Source organism: Pecten maximus, chromosome 7 (genome assembly GCF_902652985.1).
Source record: "Pecten maximus chromosome 7, xPecMax1.1, whole genome shotgun sequence".
Taxonomy (NCBI): Eukaryota; Metazoa; Mollusca; class Bivalvia; order Pectinida; family Pectinidae; genus Pecten; species Pecten maximus.
In genome coordinates this window covers 31,368,641-31,391,625 of record NC_047021.1, presented here as the reverse complement: position 1 = coordinate 31,391,625, position 22,985 = coordinate 31,368,641, and the positions used below count along the sequence as shown (strand labels likewise).

Sequence of the window (22,985 nt, the reverse complement as noted above, 5' to 3'; positions counted from 1 at the left end):
CAATATTTCCAAAAAATATTGTGTATATGCTAAAACCATTTGCGAATTATATTGACATTAGAATGAAAATTGTTTACTTTCGACAACATGTAGTTGGCTCAATAGTCGTGCAAGTTTATACTTATCGGATATAATTAGTTTGAAGGCTAATGAACATTGTGATTTTTTTCTGTATTGTTTGTCCCGAGTCAGGTTTTATGCATCATGTTCCGGAACCCCTCTCGAGTTACAGATGGTGTCTTGTACCGGGTAGTTCCAAATGGAATTTCAAATTGTTCCGTCTGACGTTCTATTATACACCTGAATGGCTACGAATGTGGTTTGAAGTTCATAGATGCATTAACAAAGGATTATTGGTTAACTCAATAGCATAATTGAAAAATATAATAAGTGACACAAATGAATGTGATCAATTTTTGACACGGACTGTAGATTTTATTGCATTTTAATGTTCTAATAACGTTTAAAATGACCACAAAATAAACATTTGAACACCGCAAATTGAAAATTTCGCTGAAAATATAAAAATGCTAATATGGTTCATTTTTAAATACCAAACAATTCAAAATAAGCGGTCAAGCGAAAGCAAATTATGGCAACATATCAAATGTCAGTATTTCGAGGTTTTAAATAGTAATCTGATTTAGACTGTTAAAGTACATGATGAAATACGGTTTGTTGAAAAAAAACCTCTTGGGGGCAGGTTGCTGAATACTGCACACTGAGTCATGTGCATGTTTGCGAACAATGATACCATTCATTAATGCATAAAGAGTTTTTGTGACTTTGACTTGCAAGTTTGACATCCGTTAACCTAATTGTAATCATACGTAATCTGATTATTAGCCGTCACAACGATTGTCAAGTCATCATTTGTTTGTTTATGACACATGAAACATACGAGAAATATAAACATTCTCCCAATCAATAAAACGTCAGTTGAAGTGAATATCTGTGGTGAATGTTTATTGCTTCCAACGATGTCATCTGAAGAATAATTGCACTATCATGATAAACCAATAATCTATTGTTTTCACAGTTTTGCACCGATAACTGTAAGACTATATTATGTCTTAGTGAGTTAAGTGTTTTACAAGGCTATTAGTACGTGAATTAAACCTCTAAAAGAATTATAATTTTTTATAAGAATAACCCCCAAAGATCGAAATGTCGCAACTAGACAAACAGGAATCGAGGACACCCGAAAATAAAATAAAATATTGAATAGTCTTCCGATGCACCAAATGTGGTACACATTATGTTTCGCATGACAAGACGAACTCAATATTGTGTGTCACTTTCAGGCCAAGCTACGTTGTAGCTCAAAATTGTGATGCGTACTATATTTTCGGTGAAATGTTTCAATACATCTTTCCATTTATGGTACCTCATCGCAATTCTGTCATTGTTTTTTTCAATACCGACTTTTTTGTTGATACTGGTATGCTTGTTTGCCAATCACAACTAGACATACTTCAGGATAATGTTACATAAACGAAAACAGCACAGCCCGCCATTGTCATCGCTCTGTGTCAGATGTAGTCATATGTATCTTGCATTGTATAGTTCTATATCATTTCAGACCAGGAGGCATTTATGGCAGTATAAACCACCCAAACCTCACGTGTATAGGGATATGTTCTTTTGTTTTTCAAGCGCTTAAATGACTGAGGTCTTAGAAAATATCCGTTCAGAAACTCATTCCAGCACTGATCCTGATTTTAGGCATGACAAAACACCCACCGAATGGTATTGACTGACAAGGGGATCCTCTAAAATCTAGTCACCAGTTTATCCCTTTTTGTTATGACATTCTCATTTTATTTATCAAAATGTCTCAACATGATATTGTCTTTAGGAATAGTTATGTCGCTCAAACCTTAAATACAACTAGAAATAGATGTACATTGTCTTTCCGACATTTTCAAGCAACGTGTTTATAAAGTTTCAAAGAAAGAACAAACTTCAAAGGTCAATTTTACACAAAATAATGTTTATTAAAGCAACAACATAATTTATATCATAAATATAATTTATGTACAATAAATAGTATGCTTAAATATTTAACACGTGTATCACAGCTTATGAGGACGATCCCTATTTGTATTCTGAATAATCTAAGGTCATCTTCATTGTAACACCCTGCTTGATTTCTCGCCTTGGGACAAATGTTGCTATTTGAAAACAAATTTATTGAATATATTTCAAATATCAAAGTCGCATATCATAATATAATCATGGTTTTTTTATGGTGATGGTGATACATTGATATTTTCTGAAGCAAGGACAATGTTAAAATGACCAAAGATTATTTCTAGAACACAAAATAAATTGTTTTCTTTCATAACATTCAACTTTAAAACTCAGACGGATGTCCCAACAACACAAATGCACCAAACATTCTACATAGGTTACGTCAATCATCGATCACAATTCTGGGTAATTTGATTGCATTTTCGTGTTGATTATTTGATTGTAGATTAGATTTATATTGAATACTGTACTGTTTGCATATTTCCAAACTCATAAACCTTCCGCAAAATTGCTAGCATAGAATCTGAAATTTCGTTTAGAAAACTTTGTAACGCTAGATAGACAACGATTGCAAACGTACCAGATTCTTCTTTTGGAATTCCTGATATTTTTCAAGACCTAGAGGGTTTTTACCTAGTTTTGATCATGCTTGGAATTTATCTGTGCACAACACCTCATTTTCTTATTTCTTACCAAGGACCTTTCAAAGACAACTCAGTTACTTAATTTAATAAAAGAAGTTTGTTTAGAGAGAAGAGAGTAGTCAAGATTAGGGTATGTTTTCAGATAGAAGGAATTAAAATTTGGTGTAGATAGATTAAACTCAACAATACGATGTAGAATTCGGGAAGTTCAAAATTTATTTAAGACTGGTTTTGAGCTAGAATGGAGAAACGAGGTTTATTTATAGAAGGGATGTTGCTTTTAATTCCAGATAGGGCCCTTATGACATATACATCCTATTCTTTCCAACACGAGATAACAAATAAAATGGGACCATTTAAACTAAAAAACTGTATGATATAACAAGTAGGTATATATTAAAGCAAAACGTTATGTTAGACTTCAAACAGAAATAACAGATTAGATTTAATAATTTGATTATGAATTTTCATCCAAAAACAGGATATACGAGGTATATGTTTTGAGCATGCAAACAATGGTGTAGTGATATGATTTATATATGTGTTTGTTTGTATGACAATTAATTCGATTTCACACGTGAACAATTAATTTGTACAAAGGTGGTTTGTAATGTGTCTTACATAGAATCACAATATATTCATTTCAGATAACAGAAATTTCATTTGCATTGGTGTTTAATTGATCAATTCAAATGAAACTATATATTTAATGAATTTCCATCTTTGTGCATTTAACTTTTAAATTATCATTTATATTTACACAAAAAAAAAAACCAAAAAAAAAACCCCGAGAATTTCTCATGGTTGCATCAAAGTTGAAAAATAAAACTAACACGATTTCAACTTTTAAACTGAAAATCATCATTAACGAAACAAAATTCATAATAATGACACATTGATAATATTGAACAATACTGAATTGGTATTCTGATTCAACGACAACAAGTTCATCCCTGATACTGTATATAGCTTCATTATCGCAACTGTGCAATTTTCATGGCATTCGAGGTGTGGTAGATCGACGAATTCAATAGCACAGTGAAAATTTCAAATTTCAAAATTTCACTCAGCTAATACATATTATAACATTCATATGGAATTAGCACTGCGCGACCTCTGACCTTTTATACGGGTATTCAAGTGAATGATATGAACATAGTAAGAAATAATGAAATTGCATGGCACCAAATACGCACAGGCGCAAAAACGTTCGGCTCTCACTTTCTTGCAATAGATTTGTTTTCGTTTAGCACTTTGATATCATATATAACAATAATAAATACAAACATGCCTACTCTCATTCAATCCAATCATTCAAAACTTTCATATCTTATGGCATCTAACATGTTGTGACAATAAGTATGAATTGTGAAAACCAAGAAATACTGAAAGCAATACTACTTTCAGAGATATATTGCCCGTCTGAAAACCTGCTTTATCAGTAACCAGTAGCAACTGCAACAGCTGCATCAGCTTGACAATGCACCTGAATTAGAAGCCATCTTAGTCTTTATGTATGTATTGATGTAAAAATATACTAGCAAAATACTAATGTATTGTCGAGAATATATCTTAAGTATTCGCGAAAATAACTTTGATGATGATGATGATGATGATGATGATGATGATTGAGACTAGGTCTACATGATTATACGATGAGCACACCTCTATTTATAAAACATCATCTCACAATCATCGCCAAACACCTATAAAGGGAATGCGATAACAATGGAAGGAAACCGACGGATTCAGAGACTTTCAAACAATCAATATTGTTTCATAAGCTTCATTGAAAAACATACCTCTTTACTGGCGATCTTAATATCAGGGTACCCTATACAAAACAAGTCTCCAATAAATTATCCCCAATGAAGCAACCTTACCATTACATATCTGCTTTTAGACTTAAGGACGCAGATGCAAGTTTTTCTTTACGTTGATTCTTCATAACAACCTACCAACCCATTACGCTATTAATCACTGACTGTTCGTATGAGATAATGCTAGGCGTAGTGGCTGACTGCCGATGTATTTTATACATATTTGTCGCCTTGAATATTAACTGCAGTGACATTTAGCTGTTGCAGTCCCTACAAACTTTAGAAACACAGATTGAGCTGTATACCAATTGTTCAAGAAACTCACTCGAGCCATTCGCAAGAAAAGCACAAAACAATGTCTCATAACAATTCGTCTGTGTATTCGATTCGATACTGAAACACGGGCACATCAACCTCGTCTTCAAGTACATGTCCGAGGAGTGTGAAGTAATAGTTCCCCTCCCTAGGAAGGGAGATATGGAACGTCTCCGCATTTTCATTGTCTCGTATTTCTTCGTCAATACAATCTACCAGGGAGTCGGAGTCGATCTCGGGGCCTGGGCCGGAGTAGTCGAGCTGCGGAATAACGGCCACATTCTGCAGCAACACAGTGATACTCAATTTACCGTCATATGTCCTTATCACAGCTTTCATGTTTAATGGACGGATGTTAAAGTGGAACATAGCAGGCCAGGTCTTAACTGTTTCTTCGAATACATCTAGAGATATGTGGTTGTTCATTAAATGCCATTTCTTGTCTTTTGGAAAGTGTGATAAGATGAGTTCATCTGGTGATGTAAGAAAGTAGTGGTCCATGAAGAACTTCTCTCGTCTTGCTCCATACGCTGGATCTACGAATCTATATTGGCCATCAATGTGGATGGCGTTCCATGTATGCTGACACTTGGAAGTTTGAACTGTGTTTCCCGGCAAGAAATCTTTGTTTTTTACATAGCCGTCTATCTTTTCACACTTAAGTCCAGTCGCCCTAGAGTAGAAAACATATATTTCGTTATTTTTTAACGCTAATATATGCCATTATTATCACAATTTGTATTTGCATACTTATTCAAAAAATATTGCAGTATCAATGGAGCGCTATCAACATTCTAGATCATATCAACGAACAATTCTATCTGGCGCATATATCAGTTGAAGGACAAACCATCGCATGTTTGTGCGTTTGGTTTATATTGGTCCAGAGAATATTTGCGGTGGCATAAGACATTGAAGAAAATGGCGCAGACGATTTGCTCAAGAGATCTTAACATCTTCCCCATCTGTCTTATGTTTCTACGCTTCAAACCTACATAAACGCACTTTAAATTTGCAGTAAAAATGACTACTTACTTGCACAGGTCAATATACAGCTGGGCGTAAGATATTTTCTTGTCCACTAGCTGCTTTAGTTTCCCTGAAGGGGTGTTCTTCCCTTTGTTAGACCTGGCATATTTAGCGATACCGAGGTTTGTCAGCCAATAGTACAAAGCATGCGCCTTGTGCTGTTGTGACGTCAGGCCCTTCGTAATGGCAGCGGCTAGACTCTTCATATCGTTATGTAAGTCGGCATTGACCTGTCGTGGAATAAACCTGTCATTAGTGGTGATACATTTCCTCCGTATTTTAGTAGGTTGTTTTGTTTTCACTGATCAACTTTTTTTACTTTTCTTTTTTTCAGAAATCTGAAGGTGGGAAATCTTAAAGCGTCACAATGGTTTTATTTTCTTTTAATGAAATTTTGCTGTTTCAGAAAAGTCGAATGTGATAAATCGCGTATCATTATCAAGAATACATACGAAAAAACGGTTTCGAATTTTATACTCTTAACGTTAGCAATATACGAAAATTGAGTTCATAATTGTTCCCTATCAAAATATAGTCATATGAGATTAATTCTGTATGTACCTTCCCAAGCCTATCTCTCATTTCGGAAGACTCCGTGATGCAGGCTTCATCGATATCGTCCGTTTCCTTGGCGACCTCTGAACTTGAGTAACTGGAGTAACTTCCAGAGGACATACTCACAGCTATACCACTATCTGGCCGACTCTTCACGCTCAACTTGCCCTCGATCTGGAAACCAATTATCAACATTGAAGTGCTTGTTCACGTCTTAAAAAGGATTCAAAACATTTACGTAATGTTATATTTTAAATATTTATTCGAGAAATATATTGATTATACACTTCAGCTTTGGCTGGCAACCTGTTATATGTTGCACAATTTAACATGTCTCTTCCGCAATCATATTGTTATCCACCCGTTGTATAAGACCGTTGGGGACTATTCTGCAACACCCGTCACAAGTGCTATCCGATAATGGTTGGGACAGAAGTATGAATAAGTAATTTCCATTTAGTGTTCTAAACCTATAAATTACTAATAATGACATACTATAACGGATATATGTATGTATGTGATATCTATGTGTATTATGCGTGGGTGTGTAATAGAGTTTAGTAAAGATACGGTATTGCTGTGCTGTCCATGTGTCAACGGATTATTTAAAAAAAATCTAAAACGTTTAACATTTTATTGGTAAAATCAAAGCTTTGCTATACAAAAATACAAATGACCAGTGGTCAGTCATTGGTTAATGTTATGGTGTGAACATAGATTAGGTATATCAGCGGTGTCTATTTTGATCTTACCTCCTCCACCTTTGGCATTGAGTTTTCTTCCACACCCTCAGAAAGAGGCTCCATATGAGAAAGACCATGCACCTGAGTTTGCCCTGACCGCCGCCTTGACGTCACAGCACGTGGTGCATTTCTACGCGCGGAGCTCTGGAAAAAAAAAACAAGGACACTACTAAACAACAGTTCTAGTCTTCGCGTTGTCACTCGGAAAACAAACAATTAGTTTCTGTCGACAAGAAAGTCAGTAACCGTAACTTATAATTCCGGAATATATAGTAGAAGGAAGGTACACAATCAAGTCAAATTAGGGTCTAAAGTAACTCTATGTAATTCTAACAATTATGCAATGTACATGTACCAAAGTTTTACAGGCATATCAGTAAGTCATTACGTAACACATATCAAATTATAGCGTCCTCAAAGCTTCAGATATATGGACCTCAAACTAGGTAGCAATCGACTCGTTGCGGGGGCGCTGAATACATCTATCAAATAACGTCTAACAATGAAAACATCAATATCCTGATAAACGCTTTTGTTTTACAACGCTTACCGCTTAGTGTACCAGAGCGGTGTATTATCATAGTACAAAGAGTTTATATGGTTAAACAATGAATTTACATTTCCCTTGGTTTTGGCATTATTTTAATGTGATAATGGCAAAGTATACGATTTTGTCATTAGTACTGTTCGGTGGTATTATAAAACACTTCAAAACGACCAGCAGTATCGACTGATATCGTAAGCAATCTACTGTAGAAAAGCATACTAGGTAATGAACGAAAATATTCATGAAACTCTGCTTAAAGTACAGCCATATTTCACAAATGTAATCAACTGTTAAGTTCGATTCAGAGCAAATGGATATAACGCCCTTGAAGCCAATTATTTATTTAAAGGAAAACAAATGTAGGCATACCATTCCCTGGGTAGTCGGTGCCGTATATGTTTACAAAGATAATCTGGTGCTGAGTATGAAGTTAATTATCTATTAAATATGACATTATTCATATCGTTGATCCCATATTACCTAGATTAAGATCGAAGACCTCGACAATGCTTTCCTTGATACTATTAAATGCATCCAACATTTCAGACAAATAATCACTGTAATCCCATAATTTCATCACTATAAATCCACATGTCTTTTCTTAATGAATCTGGTGATCATATGTAATTACGAATTGTATTCCAAAGCAGGAATATTAAATACTGTGTCAATCTGCTAATGGTTTTATATTTAATGGAAAAAGGTGGCTTTACAGAGTTAAAGCCAAATAAGGGATTTATTTGAACTTGGGATATAAAAGCTCCCGACCAGCTCCCACCTGTGTTGAATTCGCTATGTATAAACCACGTGACTTTCAATGCTCCCAATACTATTAATTCATTTGAATTGAAAATATAATGAACGGTGGACTTCAAATGACCCCACATTTTATAGAACATGTAAATGTGAAATAGTCTTAAAATTTTATTTAACATCGCGTTGTTAATCAGGATTAAATGAAAGACGAGTACATCTAGCTACCCCTAAGCTGGATCAAATTCACTTTATCAAAACGCTGAAAAATCCAAGTACATGCATGCGTGTATACATATATTAATGTAATCATGCTTTATATAAAGACAACATTGACCCGTAAACACGACACTGATCCTTCAGTGGCGCTGTGTATATGTAACATGTATTGGACGAGTACAGGTAAATGTCAAATTACAGGCTAAATACTTCAGTAAACTTTGCCATAAGGCTGTAAAATTGTGACGCTTATATCTTAAAACATATTGGCTGAGGTATAAAAATACCCAATGTTTTCATACCCACACGTAATTTAGGAAATTTATTTTATTTATAACAACATTTTGTCTACTGAAAAGCTATTATTAAATGTCATAATTATTCAAACCGAAAATACTTACCGGCATAATTAGAACTTCACAAGCCATACTAACTGTATGGCAGATTTCCAAACGCAATTTTTAAAAAAAAAGATAAATTGATGAAAATCGTAAAATTTGTCTTTTTGTAAATAAGAAATCTTCTTAGAACCAAAGTACAATTCCGCACCGTTTACGTTGATATAAGTTTGTTTACATTGTGTCTCCCCTCAAAACACAACAGCGAAAGTAATCCAACAGAGTATATCACTGCCTTTTATACAGACACGTCCACACGGCTGATAAACTTCCTATCAAAGGCATCCATCCGATATTTGTTTATAAATAGTCAGTCACACCTAAGTGTGGGGTCCTTATAAACACTCAGACTCATACACTTCATTTCGTACTCCGTCGCCATAAATTATATTTTCGCCTAATTTACAAAACACAATGGTGGACCATTTCTCCTTTGTTAAGGGAAGAACTCCATTACATGACGCCTCCTACTTCAATCTAACTCTCAGATACATATCGTTTATGCAGGGGAGGTGTCTAACCTTCCCTCGTGTAACCCTCGACCCCCGCATTCTGTGACGTAGGAACAAAGAGCCACCAGATTTTGATAAGTTACCCGGAACATAGCCATTGTGTGTAATATACTATTTCACTCTCCCGGGTATTAAAAAGTGGGTCATAGATTCATAAAGGTTTATTTATATGAATATTGATATCGGGGGATTGTGTAGTCTTTAATTATTCTGTCATATGATGAAGCAGACTTTAACGTAATGCTGTAGTTTAAAGAACTTTCATTCATACGTGTTTCCCGTCATAAATGAACGATCTGTCCTTAGATCTCTATATCGAATACGAATTATAAATATGTAAACAAACCTTTTCATATACGTCCATTATCATTATTATTTTTTTTTTTTTTGTATATATTTAACCAATATTTTTGAAAAAAAAAATACTTGCTTTATCATGTTTAAGGTTAACATGGCCACAAGAATCGCACGTTTACTGTACATATTATATTTTATACAGGATACATAAACTCATTAAAAAGGTGATTTATTTCTTTTCACAAAAACTTCAATATCGTAAAAACCGAAATGATTTGCTTCTTTTATCTTTTCTTCTAAATTGATATGCCGGTTTATCACAATATTATCATGCTTATTTATATACGAGAAACCAAATACAGACAGTCTGTAACTTAATCCATTGTTTGAACATTCGCCATGTTTGTTTGCATTCTTATACAATGCTTACTCAATACCATAATTGGCATCACGTTTCTGTCTACGTGATTGTACCACACAGACAGGCTAAACCTTTACTATATATTGCATCATTTTGCTAGAGTTGTTCTGTCCTTAATCAGAAAGTACATGTATATCCATATTACTTTGATAATATTTATTGATGTATTACTTTTTAACTACAAAAAAAATCATATAAAAGGAAATAACAAAAAAAAAAAAAAAAAAAATATTTTTAAATAAATGTGCATCGAACAGCTGTTTCGAATTCCAATAAATTCTTCTAGATGCTATGGGGATCAAAATTTGTAAACGCTCAGGGAGGTTTACGTAATTTACGTAATTTAAGCTCCCACTTCAAGAGCATACAGCCTCTATGTATTACGAGTTGATTGTTCATACGTAAATAGAACAAAGTTAGATCGTTTATCAATTAAAATGACCTTGACACAGAAACATTCAATTAGGAGTCTTGTGATACTGTGTATACTTGTCACCATTTCAATTACAGCTTTAGTCATGTGACCTATTTACTTAGTTATCAAACAAATGTACGAGAGGTACTTGTTTAACCGATCAATTCTATATTGAAAAGAGTGGGAGTAAGTTTTCATGTATTTAGCGAACAAATATTTAGTTTCCCGGAATGTATTGTCTTTTGAATAATAGCAATCACCATCGGCATTTTAAAACGTATGGCAATCGTAGTAATTAAACGCTTTTAATGTAGCACTGATAAGGATCAAGTAGGGACAACCTCAATGACCTTTCACTTTATGCATATTCATGAGGAATGATTTATGACATTTATACAAAGCTAATCAATAAATAGTAATGATCGAGAATATTTTCCGTTTAAATTTTGTGTTCAAACGAAAGTTGTGTTTCACAGTAGAAATCGATACACTCTTTCTGGTGTCTCCCATGTTGGATTAACTTACAAACCAATCCCAAAAATAATCACTCCTGTTTCCTTGCCTGTTTTGCAGGAGCAACATTACATTGAGAGCGTATATAAGCCTGGGTTTTTAATTACATGCCTCTGTGTTTCAGATGTGTGTGGTTTTTAAATATGGTTCACTTATTAAGTCCAAGTTGTTTCCAGCATTATTTCAGGTAAATGACGTAGAAACGTTTAAAGGTAGAAATACAGGTAATCTAATTCTGTGAATGAATCGGAAGAAAGGTTTTACAGAACAATTCTTTTAATGTGGTTCAATGCAATTTACCTCCCGCTATCGTCAAAGTTCTACCTGGTGAAGTGGAACAGTATTCCAGTACATTACTAGATTAACAACGTACATTAACACACTTTCTCTGGCGTAAAAACCTGGCTTTTTTCAGTTTAATAAAATTTACAATTATATTTGCATATATTCAATCATATCATTCAGCATTTTACCAAAACGTAAATTATACTTTAGTAGAACCAATTAATGTGTCAGGATTCATTTGTTCAGATCTTCGGTGACAACGGCACCAGATACCGGTTTCAAAAGATTTTAAGTTTTATTGTTCGGTTAAACCATTTGGTTTAATATCTAATGATGCTATTCATCAGGCGTCTTGAAATCGAAAGCTCCCTTTCACCCATTATCAATCAGATAGATTTATCGTTTAGATAAAGATTTAGGGTTTAGATATTAATCAATATATATAATTTTTGCATTGTGACGTTTTGTATTGGATGGATGTATGATATTTTTACCTTGAAATCGGGAGGTCTCCTTATTCATGAAGGAAAATAAATTTCTCGTTCAGAGAAAAACACTAGGATATGGATATAAAACAGTGTTTATGCATAAAATATTTGTATTGTTTTTATTGTATTATATTGTGTTGGGTTGTGCATATTGAATTATATTTTGTTGCATTATATTGTATTGTATTGAGTTGTGTTGTATTGCTTTGTGTTGTGGGATATTGTATTGTGTAGTGTTATGTTGTTGTGGTGTATTGTATTGAATTGTGTTGTGTTGTATTACGTTATGTTGTGGTGCATGATATTATATTGTATTATATTATATTGAATTATATTGTATTGTATCATATTATATTGTATTATATTATATTGTATTATATTATATTGTATTATATTGTATTGTATTATATTGTATTACATTGTATTGTATTGTATTATATTATATTACATTGTATTACATTGTATTATATTGTATTGTATTTGCATTGTGTTGTGGTATATTGTATTATATTGTATATTATATTGTATTATATTATATTGTATTATATTGAGGTGTATTGCAAAGTATGAATGTTTGTCAGAAAAATGTATAAATCTCTGTCAGCCGATCAGTGTTGGTAAACGTTTGCAAACACCTGTACTGTTAACATGGTAGATGGTTACCCTATCACTTTCGTATCTTCGTTATAAAATATTCTCGTCATAGGCAGTAACATTTGGTTATTGAGTTACTGCTTGAATACACGTCAACCTACAATTTGTCGAAACCTGTAATATTAAATTAACTAAATGAGAATGGTGTTATTGGAGAAAAAAAATCGAAGCTAGATTTTTAATTTTTATGAACTTTATGTGACATGTCTGCTACATTGCACGTCGTTAATCAAACAGCATTAACATTTTATTCCATTTTGACCAAAAAATTAAAAATGAACTTTTATAAATAAAAAATCACATATATTCTATATTTTAGTCTGTTAAGAACGTATTATGATTGTATAGGGTTAAACAGGAACACATTTTACAGATTAAAATCGATACGGGAAGAAATTAATTATTTACATCAGCAGCTACAAGCTCTGGTACACATCACTGACTTTCTGGGTCACGGCCTGCTACTTCATTAAATAACCGTACCCGAAGACCTCTATTTTCGTCCAAGGTCGGAAAACTTTTGACGACTTGGTACGAATGAATGTTCGTGATAGCCATTCTTATCCAGATCAACACACCCATATTTTGGACATGATATATTCATCTACAATGTGACATCTGATACTCATACACCACACTTTCAGTCCTTTTCCGTATCGCAGCAATGAGCGATGGTTGTTAGAAATATTGGTGCGAAAAGGTCCCGATCAATCTATACGATGCTTCCAATATTGAATTCAAAAGAGGTCAGTCTTGTTTTCATTAGTTAAAAGGAATCGACACTTAAGCAGGTTATACACATTTTTAATGAATACGGACTTCGTCTCTTTAAATGTGGCACGTTTAGTGTCAACTTCATACTAACATTATCAACTTCTATAAAAGTATTTATATTTTGACATCTTAAATAAATTTAAGGCATTAAAATGTTAATGTCTGTGAATTTTGATTAATACGAAACTATATTATACGAAACTATGTGCAGATCTCCTGTAATACTATCAGAGGACAGCGGTGTATTTAATCATACCCTAGAGTTCACTCACGATTTAAATTGCATGTTATCAGTCATTTTGATAGATGCATTCGTTTGTTGATAGGTGCAAACCCTACCATTTCTCGCAGGTTAGACGTGAAATTTGACATTTGAATGGCCTGACATGACACGGAATTTTAAATATTGAATATTAGGAAAACTGGATTCATATTTGTCTATAAAGGTATTTTCAATATCAGAATACGAGTCCTAAACAACTGATCGATCAAACAGCTTCAACACCGGCATTCAGATAGTTGAATACAAACGACCAACCAGTCTATAAAATATGTAGCTATTGTTTGTCCAGACCACCGGGGTCTCGATCAGAAACTTCATATCAAACATGGCTGTTACATTAACTATACAACTCAGTCAGACAGTATTCAGGCTCAGACTAAACTCCTATACTCTAACACAGGGACGTATTGGCATAATGTTCCAAAAATGGTTACAATAGTATATATGTAATTTGATATGCTATGAAAATACAGCAATACTTAACATAGGAGATGTATTAATTTCAGATAATCGAATTGTTTTAAACCATTATGTGGATCACCATTATGTTTTATATAGTATTATCATATATCCACTCATGAAATCAAGGTTTTATGAATGTGAATGTACATCTATATACCATGTTAATATATTTTTTAAATGATTGACAGTTTAGAGCTGCAATACAGCTCAAGAATATATCATTTCTTATTTGATAAATTAAGTAGATACATCGGTTGAACTATTTATTTTAGATATAGATGTAAGAAACCGAGAGATACATGTGATGTATGTGTACACCCAGTTTAAGTACCGGTGTATAATAACGTGTTATTGTGTCTGACAAACACTTAACGTAATTAACAGTAGTAACCACACTTCTATAGAGAAACTTGCCAGACACACGACGAGTGTTTCTATTCAGAGATTCTTTTTATAAAGCATAAAGTTAAAATACATTCTTTTGTACGATGTACAATTCCTCGTATCACGTGATAATACAATATATTTATGAATGGCTTTTTTACGCTGTTTGTCTGTTGATTGTTTTGAAGTGCGGTAATATTGTTATTTATAATAACAGAAACCAACAATGGGTGCGATAGCTTTTGGAACTCTTCCAAAATTTCTAAAACATAATCTAGATTATCTATCATATTTAATGTAAATCACAGCTTATACACAATCCATAAGATTAACACTTTCCAATTACACACCTTAACTAATGACCCAATACAGGAAAAGCGAAAGCATTTGTGTCATTGTTTTAAAGAAATATCGTGTCCATTATCTCATGTATATGAATGCATTTGCACTAACAAATCGTTAATGTATGCTGGTTTTAAGTCAAATATCATCTGTTCGATATGTGATGTCGGAATGTTATAATTCATGATCATATTCCAATATTTGTTGGTATTCAACAACAAAGTCCGGCTATTGTGAACGTGCATGCTCTTTTATGTGATAATTTCCGGTTAATATAAATTTTATGTATGAATGCAATAGAAAGCCGGGATATTGTAAACGTATGACGAATTACGTTACAGCAGTAGGATATTGTCATATTATGTACAATTACACAGCAAAGTCCATATTTTGAACATGTTTCTAATTGGTATCAAATATTTTTCTACTGTATTCGGTGTTTTTAACCCTTTAAAGTGTGACAAAAACTCAACCGATCAGACATAAGAGAGACAGAGATATTGTATAATTCAAACTAACAAGCAATCACTACTCACCACCCGGTTATTGTTGAGTTTATCGTTGGACCCCCACAAATCCTCATACTCCGGAGAGGAAAGTGTGTACCTCCGGAAATCAGGTTCACTCTTCCGACTGAGAGTACTTCCAGCGGATGAGTTTTGGCTCCTATATCCTTCCACAGCATCGTTGAGACTTCTTGTTCGAGTCAGCGGGGCTGGGCCTACGGTGATGGCCTGAACTCGGATGACAGATGTTTTCCTCATGTGTTCAAGCACTAGCGATTCCAAGGATTCCTTCGATATTGCATCTTTAGCTAATTGTGCTTGTACATTCTGTATGAATGTCTTGTCAAGTAGCCCCAGCTCCTGAAAACACAGAGGACATATATATTTCCCAAATCAAATTATCATATCGTCACTGATGTGTCACTTATTTTCTCACTTTCTTTTCAAATACATTTGATGAAATGTCTACAGTGTATTGTCCGCTACGAATCGTCTAAATCATTTCGGTTTTTTTTTTTTTTACTTCAGGAGTTCAATCCATTGTCGTTAATATCCGTTTGTGAAAATATGACCTCTCCCTTCGGCTACTGTATGAACATTACTAGTTAATACCGATATATGACTATAATTTCGCCATTCAACCGTCCTACTCTACAAAGGCTTTCGTATGATATCTTAATCTCCAATAGTTGGCAAAGTACCAACCCGATTCAGTTTTGATACTCGTGCAAGACATTACAATTATTGGAAATTATTTTTCTACATTTAACACGCTACATCATCAGTTCCTTCCTGAAGCATGGTGAATACAACCACGTTTCAGCACAAGACGACTATACACGACAGTTAAAGTCATAACTAACACATGGAATTATTACCAATGGGAAGCTCTGTGAATGATAGTCCCTGTACCATTGTACTAGACATAATAAAGAAAACTATATAATTCAGCTGATTTTTAAATGAAAGGTGTTTTCACTTTGAATCACCAGAGCATAACAGTAATATTACTATTGAAAATAACAGTAAATATATACCGGCTATCGATCGTTGTGCCGCATATCCACTATAAAATGTCACTCACCGAATAGACAAGTCTATATCTTTAGACGAGATACTAATAACTAATGTTCTCACTCAATTAAGTTCCATCTACTGTAAAAATGTACAAGCCACCTCGAAATACTTGTATTCGGCCACTAATGCTGCTGATCATGTTCTTTATAACAAATGTAGATCACACCGCTGATTTATATTGGCCGAGGAAGTAAAGGAAAGTGTAATTATTGTGGGCTATCGTGTATGCGGCCCGGGTATAAGTAGCTTAATCAACAACGGTCAATAGACCATCGGGATGACGCATTCATGCCAAACTTATGTACAGTCTATGAAAATATTATCGGGAACGATTTACACTTATTTAAACTTCAATTACACATAATCACCGTCTGAACATTTGGCCACAAAACTGCAGCTAAGGGTAAATTATATATTGCTACAATACAAAACGTGTCATTATACATCCTCACCACAACTTTACATTGCAGTTTGAACCATAACACAGGTCTGTCAAACAGATATTGAATATCTCTTTTCATAGGTGCAAATTATCGTTTGCGGTATTGGAGGCCAAACACATTAGCTGTGGTTGTGTGTACTCTGCGACCTGATCGTGTAACCAGCAGGTAACCTCAGATTGTTACTTTCCTTGAACAAATACTTTCTGCGATTTATGACTAGAACTGAAAGTCCTTCTGTAGAAGAATATACGACAGATATTTCTCGTTTTTGTATTAGTATGCACTGGTATATTTACATAAGGGTTTTACTTGAAACATTGAAACATTTGTCTTTTTACACTGCATTATTGCATGTGTTACGAAATCGAATGTGTTTCAATTGTGACCAAATGGCCTTGTAAATATGAATAACAGTTAAGATCAAATGATCGATTAATTCAACAAATATTGTAATAATCCAATAAATCTAATTGCTGATCACGTGATACATGGTATGTCACCAAACATATTTAACCATCCACACGAATCGAAAGTTAATCAGCCACAAAAACTAATTTCCTTACCAATGTGTGTCATATTATATTTGAACATCATATAATTAAAGTTGTTAAAAGAAACGATCATAAACTAGTTTCAATTCCATCGATATTCTAATAGAACGAATGAATTATATATTCTTTTTGCAATATTAGAAACCTAATGGATGAAAAAATTGAATGGAGGGGGGGGGGTCAGAATGATTTATATTTGATAATATATTTGGTCTTGAAAAGTTTGTATTTTTAATGTAATATGATATTGTATTATTAATCTATAATGAATTTGAGTGAAGTTCTGCATCCGTGTTAATATACATTGTATGCCGGAATGGTCCTTTCGTCAAATTAAAGTACTATCTTAGTGAAATCATGAGTATCATGAATCACATCTCGTTTAGTTTTACATTGCTACACGTTTAGATTGCATGATTCACATCTTGTTTAGTTTTACATTGCTACACGTTTAGGTTGCATGATTCACATTTCGTTTGATTAAACATTGCTACACGTTTAGGTTGACATCAACAAGACAGGACACTAAATTAAACAAATGAAATTCCATCACATTTGCTTAGAATTAAGAAAAACTTTCCATATCTACAAAATCAGAATTTTCTAACTTAAAATCAATGCAACGAGGCCTAAAAATTAATAAAATATGAGCCTAAATGGACACTCTTGAAACAAATTCATAACACTACGGAACAACAATTTTGATAACTTGACTAATTTGTGACAAAAAAGCTGGTGAAGGAAATTGTTTATTCTGCTAGTGGGGTGTAACGGATTGTATGTGATTCTTTTTTATTAATACCGGACAGAGAATGATTTTATTTTAGTTAGGATGACTTTCACAGCTCCTATGGGGTCCAGTTAATCCGTTTAACTTACAAAGCAGAAAAGAAAAATATAATTATTAGTTCTTAAAAGAACAAGAGACAAAATCGCAAAAGAAAACACTCCGGATTTGTGTTTTTATGCGAGACTTTTAAAGTGATGTGATTAGTTTTACAATTCATGTTTCATAACCGAAAATGTACTTTAAAGAGTGTACGATTATGTAAAGGAATTATGGTAGGAATTGGTTGTAAAACATGGAGTTAGATGCCCTGAAGAAATATAAGATATTATTACAATTCTTTAATACTACCACTTATATTATTAAGATTTTATGTAGTTCCACGTAGTGTTAAGGTATTCGCCTCTGATCGCTATTATCAGACATCATGACCTTTAATGATTCTCTGAATTATGGCATTATTCGCTAACGTGTAAATTACAATCCACATTCTGTGGAAGCTGTTTTATGGCATGGTTCAAAATTTCGCTTTTGTTATTTAAAGCAAAAACCGTGTACTTTTCGCATCAATCATGAAACGTTCTTTTCATCTTTTCCTCGGAAAAGGCGAACAATAACCCACTCCACTAAATGTTTATGCATGTGGGGAAAATAATCAAACATGAACCTGCACTGTGGACAGGGATATTTCAACCCTCATGAAAGAGTGTTTGACTGCCCAGCACGAGGCTTGCCGAACAGACTTATGTAAGATAATTAATACTAGATAACATGAATTTAAATCTCAATTTTATTTATTGCTTTAATATTCTATGAAATAGGGCCTGTTTTACAATATACGTTTTGATATTATTTTTATAGTTTTTATTCTATTATTTTTTTTTTGCATATAACCATCTTAATTCAGAACCTGAATTATTATGGGGTTGGTTGTCTATTTGATATGTTTTGGGGACGACTTAAGGAAGATATGATGAATTTTACATTTGTATAACATATGGACACATCATTTCGTCCTAGTATATGATATGTTATTTATAGATATCTGAAACCTTTAATACATCTAAAAGGTTAATCAATATACCTAGCTTCTTCAGCATCATCATCGGCCAATAACATAAGAAGAGAAAGTAAATCATAAAAAAGAAGAAATAAGAACTAAATATGTACATCTGTAATAAATGCTATAACCCGTGAGAAGGCCTCAACACAATAATCTGCAAGTACTTAAATAATCAGTAAAACACCATACCATGCACCTTTAACGAAAGATATGTTACAGGCATAATCGACATTTTGCCAAATTGAAATGAAATAACGGTCTTTGCAATTTCATGATAATTATAATAGTTCCATGTCGGATTACAGCTCATTTGGTCAATCGGTCAGGTGAGGATTAGCGTCTAAATATAGAGATTATCTGTGTCGTCGTTATTGGTTATAAGAAGTAACAGACGGACGTTTTGGAAAATGTTCAAATGTTGAATTTCTATCTATGTTATATAGTGTTACGTTACTTATATTACCGTTCAATGTGCGATCGAAAAATAATAAAATTTAATGCCAAATCTATTCCGTACTCATCCTGTCAATTCACAGGACACAGGACTATTTATGCAGAAATTTTCATCTAATTGAAATGAACATTAAGTATAAAAAAAGTATATTGTTACGACTTCCACATTTCATAGAATGACGAAATCTACATCAAGTGTTTGCGTAATTAATACAAAAGGTTAAACAAAAAATAGATGTGGGGTATGTGAAACGTAGAATTTGTTAAAATTTGTTTGTTATGTCGCAATGCATTTATTTTCGTATATCAACATAGTTTTAATATTAATGTTTTCATTGAACTTGACACTAGCGCAGAAATGAAGTATATCGACATTGATTAGCTGTATTTTTATGACTAAAATGCAAACTGGTAAAGTGAGCTATATCTGACGCATAGATTAAAGTATTGGAATGATATGGCCAACCCTAAAACTCTTTCATGATACACATATATTTCTGACATACCCAGCAAGAATGTTTAAACCAGGGAACAATTTGGTTATATATAAATCCAATATACGTCATAACCCTCTTTATTTTACAGACGGGGAAAATTAATAATCAACTAATAGTACGCATATATTTTACGTTCATATTGAAACATAAGTGATATGCTTGTATCTATTAATATCAATAATAGAACATAAGTGCATGCTGAAAAATCATTATTTAATTATTTTCATACAGTCAATCAACAAATGTGTTTACTTACATGTTGTTTGCAGAAACAGCACTATTGAAACAATATCCCTTTGCCTCATGGCAACATAATTTCCTATTTTTTCCATTATCTATTCTTCTTTGAAGCCATCCGGTGGCTAGTGTTATATAGACTAAACTTGTACCACGATCAGCTATATAGGGTGGGCCAACAACCGCCCCAAAGTCAATGAATATCGACTGATTAGCCTCGAAGACCACGCCATCTTTTATTCTAGTATTGTCAGCTTGAAAATCAAGCCTGCAAATTAATATCTGACTTTTTCCGGTATAACCTTGTTAGAATATTAGATACCATATTGATACAATCGCGATTTCAGGTAAGTTTCTTATTAATATGTTCGTTCTATCAAATATTGTGTACACTATCTTATCATTTATACAAGAGGTTAAGCAAACTACATGTCGGCCAGACGTGGACATGTTTTAACTATGCTAATACAAGTTTGTTTGTCGTTACCCCTGAACTAACAATTTACATGTAGATAATATATTAGATAAAGGTGGTACTTACATTAGCTATATCGATACATCCTTCGGTTGACCTTGACTCTAGTGACCTTGGATTCGTTGGAGAGGCAGATGAGGGGGGCTTAACTGGGTGAAGAGGTGGCTTGGTAGAAAGGTTCTTCGGGTTTTGTACCTGTCAAATAACGGACACGTTTAGCATATATCCTTAAACACTCATCTGTACGATTTATAGTTATGAGGCCAGCAGGCCAAGGGTTCCATATCATAGACACTTGGTCATTGGTTGAAGGTTATCTATCATAGACAATCGCCTGAAGTGTCCGGGTAGAGGAGTTTACACGTTTACTTCTACCCTTGTGGTAGACCACAGCGATAGGATATTGCATAAGTAGCGTGTATATGCATATTAGTACAGGATTGGTATCCTTATTTATGGCAATGAAGAACGTAAGCCGATAATTTATGTTAATTTCACATATAAATGTTTACCCCTTCAGAGATATAATCGACCCCCTACTGAAAAGTGCACTTCTAAACAGACAATGAAACAAAGGCTTCGAGAACGCTAACAGTTACCCAATAAAATTGACTCTAAAATTCCTGAGTGGATTTTAAAGATAAAACATAAACCTGTCTTCATTTACATAGCCTGTTGTGTACAACAGGATTCACACATAAAAAATTAATATACCATACAAATCTATGCTTGATGATGTATATCAGGCTTTGCAAGATGTTTTCTTTTCTAGCCAAACGCCATTAACCATGACAATTTTAACACTTGGGGAAATCCTCGACAATGAACAGGATGCTTTTTTTTATCATTATGGCATATTAATGGCTAACTATTATAGTAGTTTATTCTTCGGAGTTATAAAATATCCACTTGTAATAGAATAAGGGAAATCTTTCGCTTGCATCATTTTGATATAAGGGGTTATTGGTAGGACTGGGTAATATGGAATATCACTAGATAATATAGCTTAATGAAACGAGGCACTGTGATATATTGAACATAAGCTTGAAATGATATCTGAATTCGTCTGGCATGCATCCCAAGTTTGATTGAATGAAATATACAACTTTTATAAATATCTAATAACGTAATTTCAGATTGAAGTACATATAGATTTTACACATTTATACACGTAATTGAAATTGACAAAGGAAAGAAAATTTACTGGAAGACAATTCGATTTAATCGAGATTAACCTGACGGGTGTCTTCAATAAAGAAGAAAATGGCGTTCAACCTTCCGAAACTCATGGGCGAAGTCTCCTTTACGTTGTATAAATGTGAATAGTTCGCATAATCTTTTCAATTACAGTACATCATTTCTATTTATTGTACAAGGCATATGAATATTCTTTTGTTGTTGTATTAATTAACCCAATTTACCAGCAATTGCGACGATAGAGCCAATATTTGTTTCGGTTTCTTGATTTCCTCCATTAGGATATCTATGTTAAGAATCAACAATCAACGTGCGAAGCTATGACACATGAGTGACTAAGTTATAATAAACAGGGAAAGCAGACTTGTTGGTATTGGGGGAACATTTGGCCGCTTTTGACACAATGGAATACAGTTATGACTTATGTAGATTCCACAATGATTTATCGATCGAAAAAGGACCTTGCAAGTCTTACAGTTTATGACACTATAATAATATTTCCATATATCATTTCAATTGCGGTCTTTTAAATTTTACGACGGTATAAGCGCTAATACTGTGACCTATTGAATAAAATTTAGCGGAATTCCAAGTCTTGAATAAATTGATCGATTACTCAAATCAGATAACTTCAACGATTAAAACCAACATATTTATCTAATTGTTTGAAATATGACACATCGATGAAAATGTTTCCATTGGGTTGTGAGCGGCGGCTTTGATGTGACGTTCCGGAAGTTTAGTCATCAATAATCAGCAAAATAATACGCGGATAGCGGCAACTGGCTTTGCGTAAGGACATTCAATAAGTA

At 33.5% G+C, this 22,985-nt stretch overlaps 1 protein-coding gene across 3 annotated transcripts in view; it reads right to left on the bottom strand.

The window, feature by feature from the left end:
* Positions 1-1,972: 1,972 nt before the first annotated feature.
* LOC117330567 overlaps positions 1,973-22,985 on the bottom strand; it is a 74,329-nt gene continuing 53,316 nt past the window's right edge. For all 3 annotated transcript variants that reach the window (XM_033888976.1, XM_033888978.1, XM_033888977.1), the window contains exons 7-12: positions 21,043-21,171; positions 15,424-15,753; positions 7,150-7,284; positions 6,404-6,571; positions 5,849-6,072; positions 1,973-5,486 (exon numbers count right to left, since the gene is read on the bottom strand). In XM_033888976.1, the coding sequence (XP_033744867.1) occupies positions 4,859-5,486; positions 5,849-6,072; positions 6,404-6,571; positions 7,150-7,284; positions 15,424-15,753; positions 21,043-21,171 (1,614 nt within the window). In that variant the 3' untranslated portion in view covers positions 1,973-4,858. The remainder of the gene's footprint in view (positions 5,487-5,848; positions 6,073-6,403; positions 6,572-7,149; positions 7,285-15,423; positions 15,754-21,042; positions 21,172-22,985) is intronic.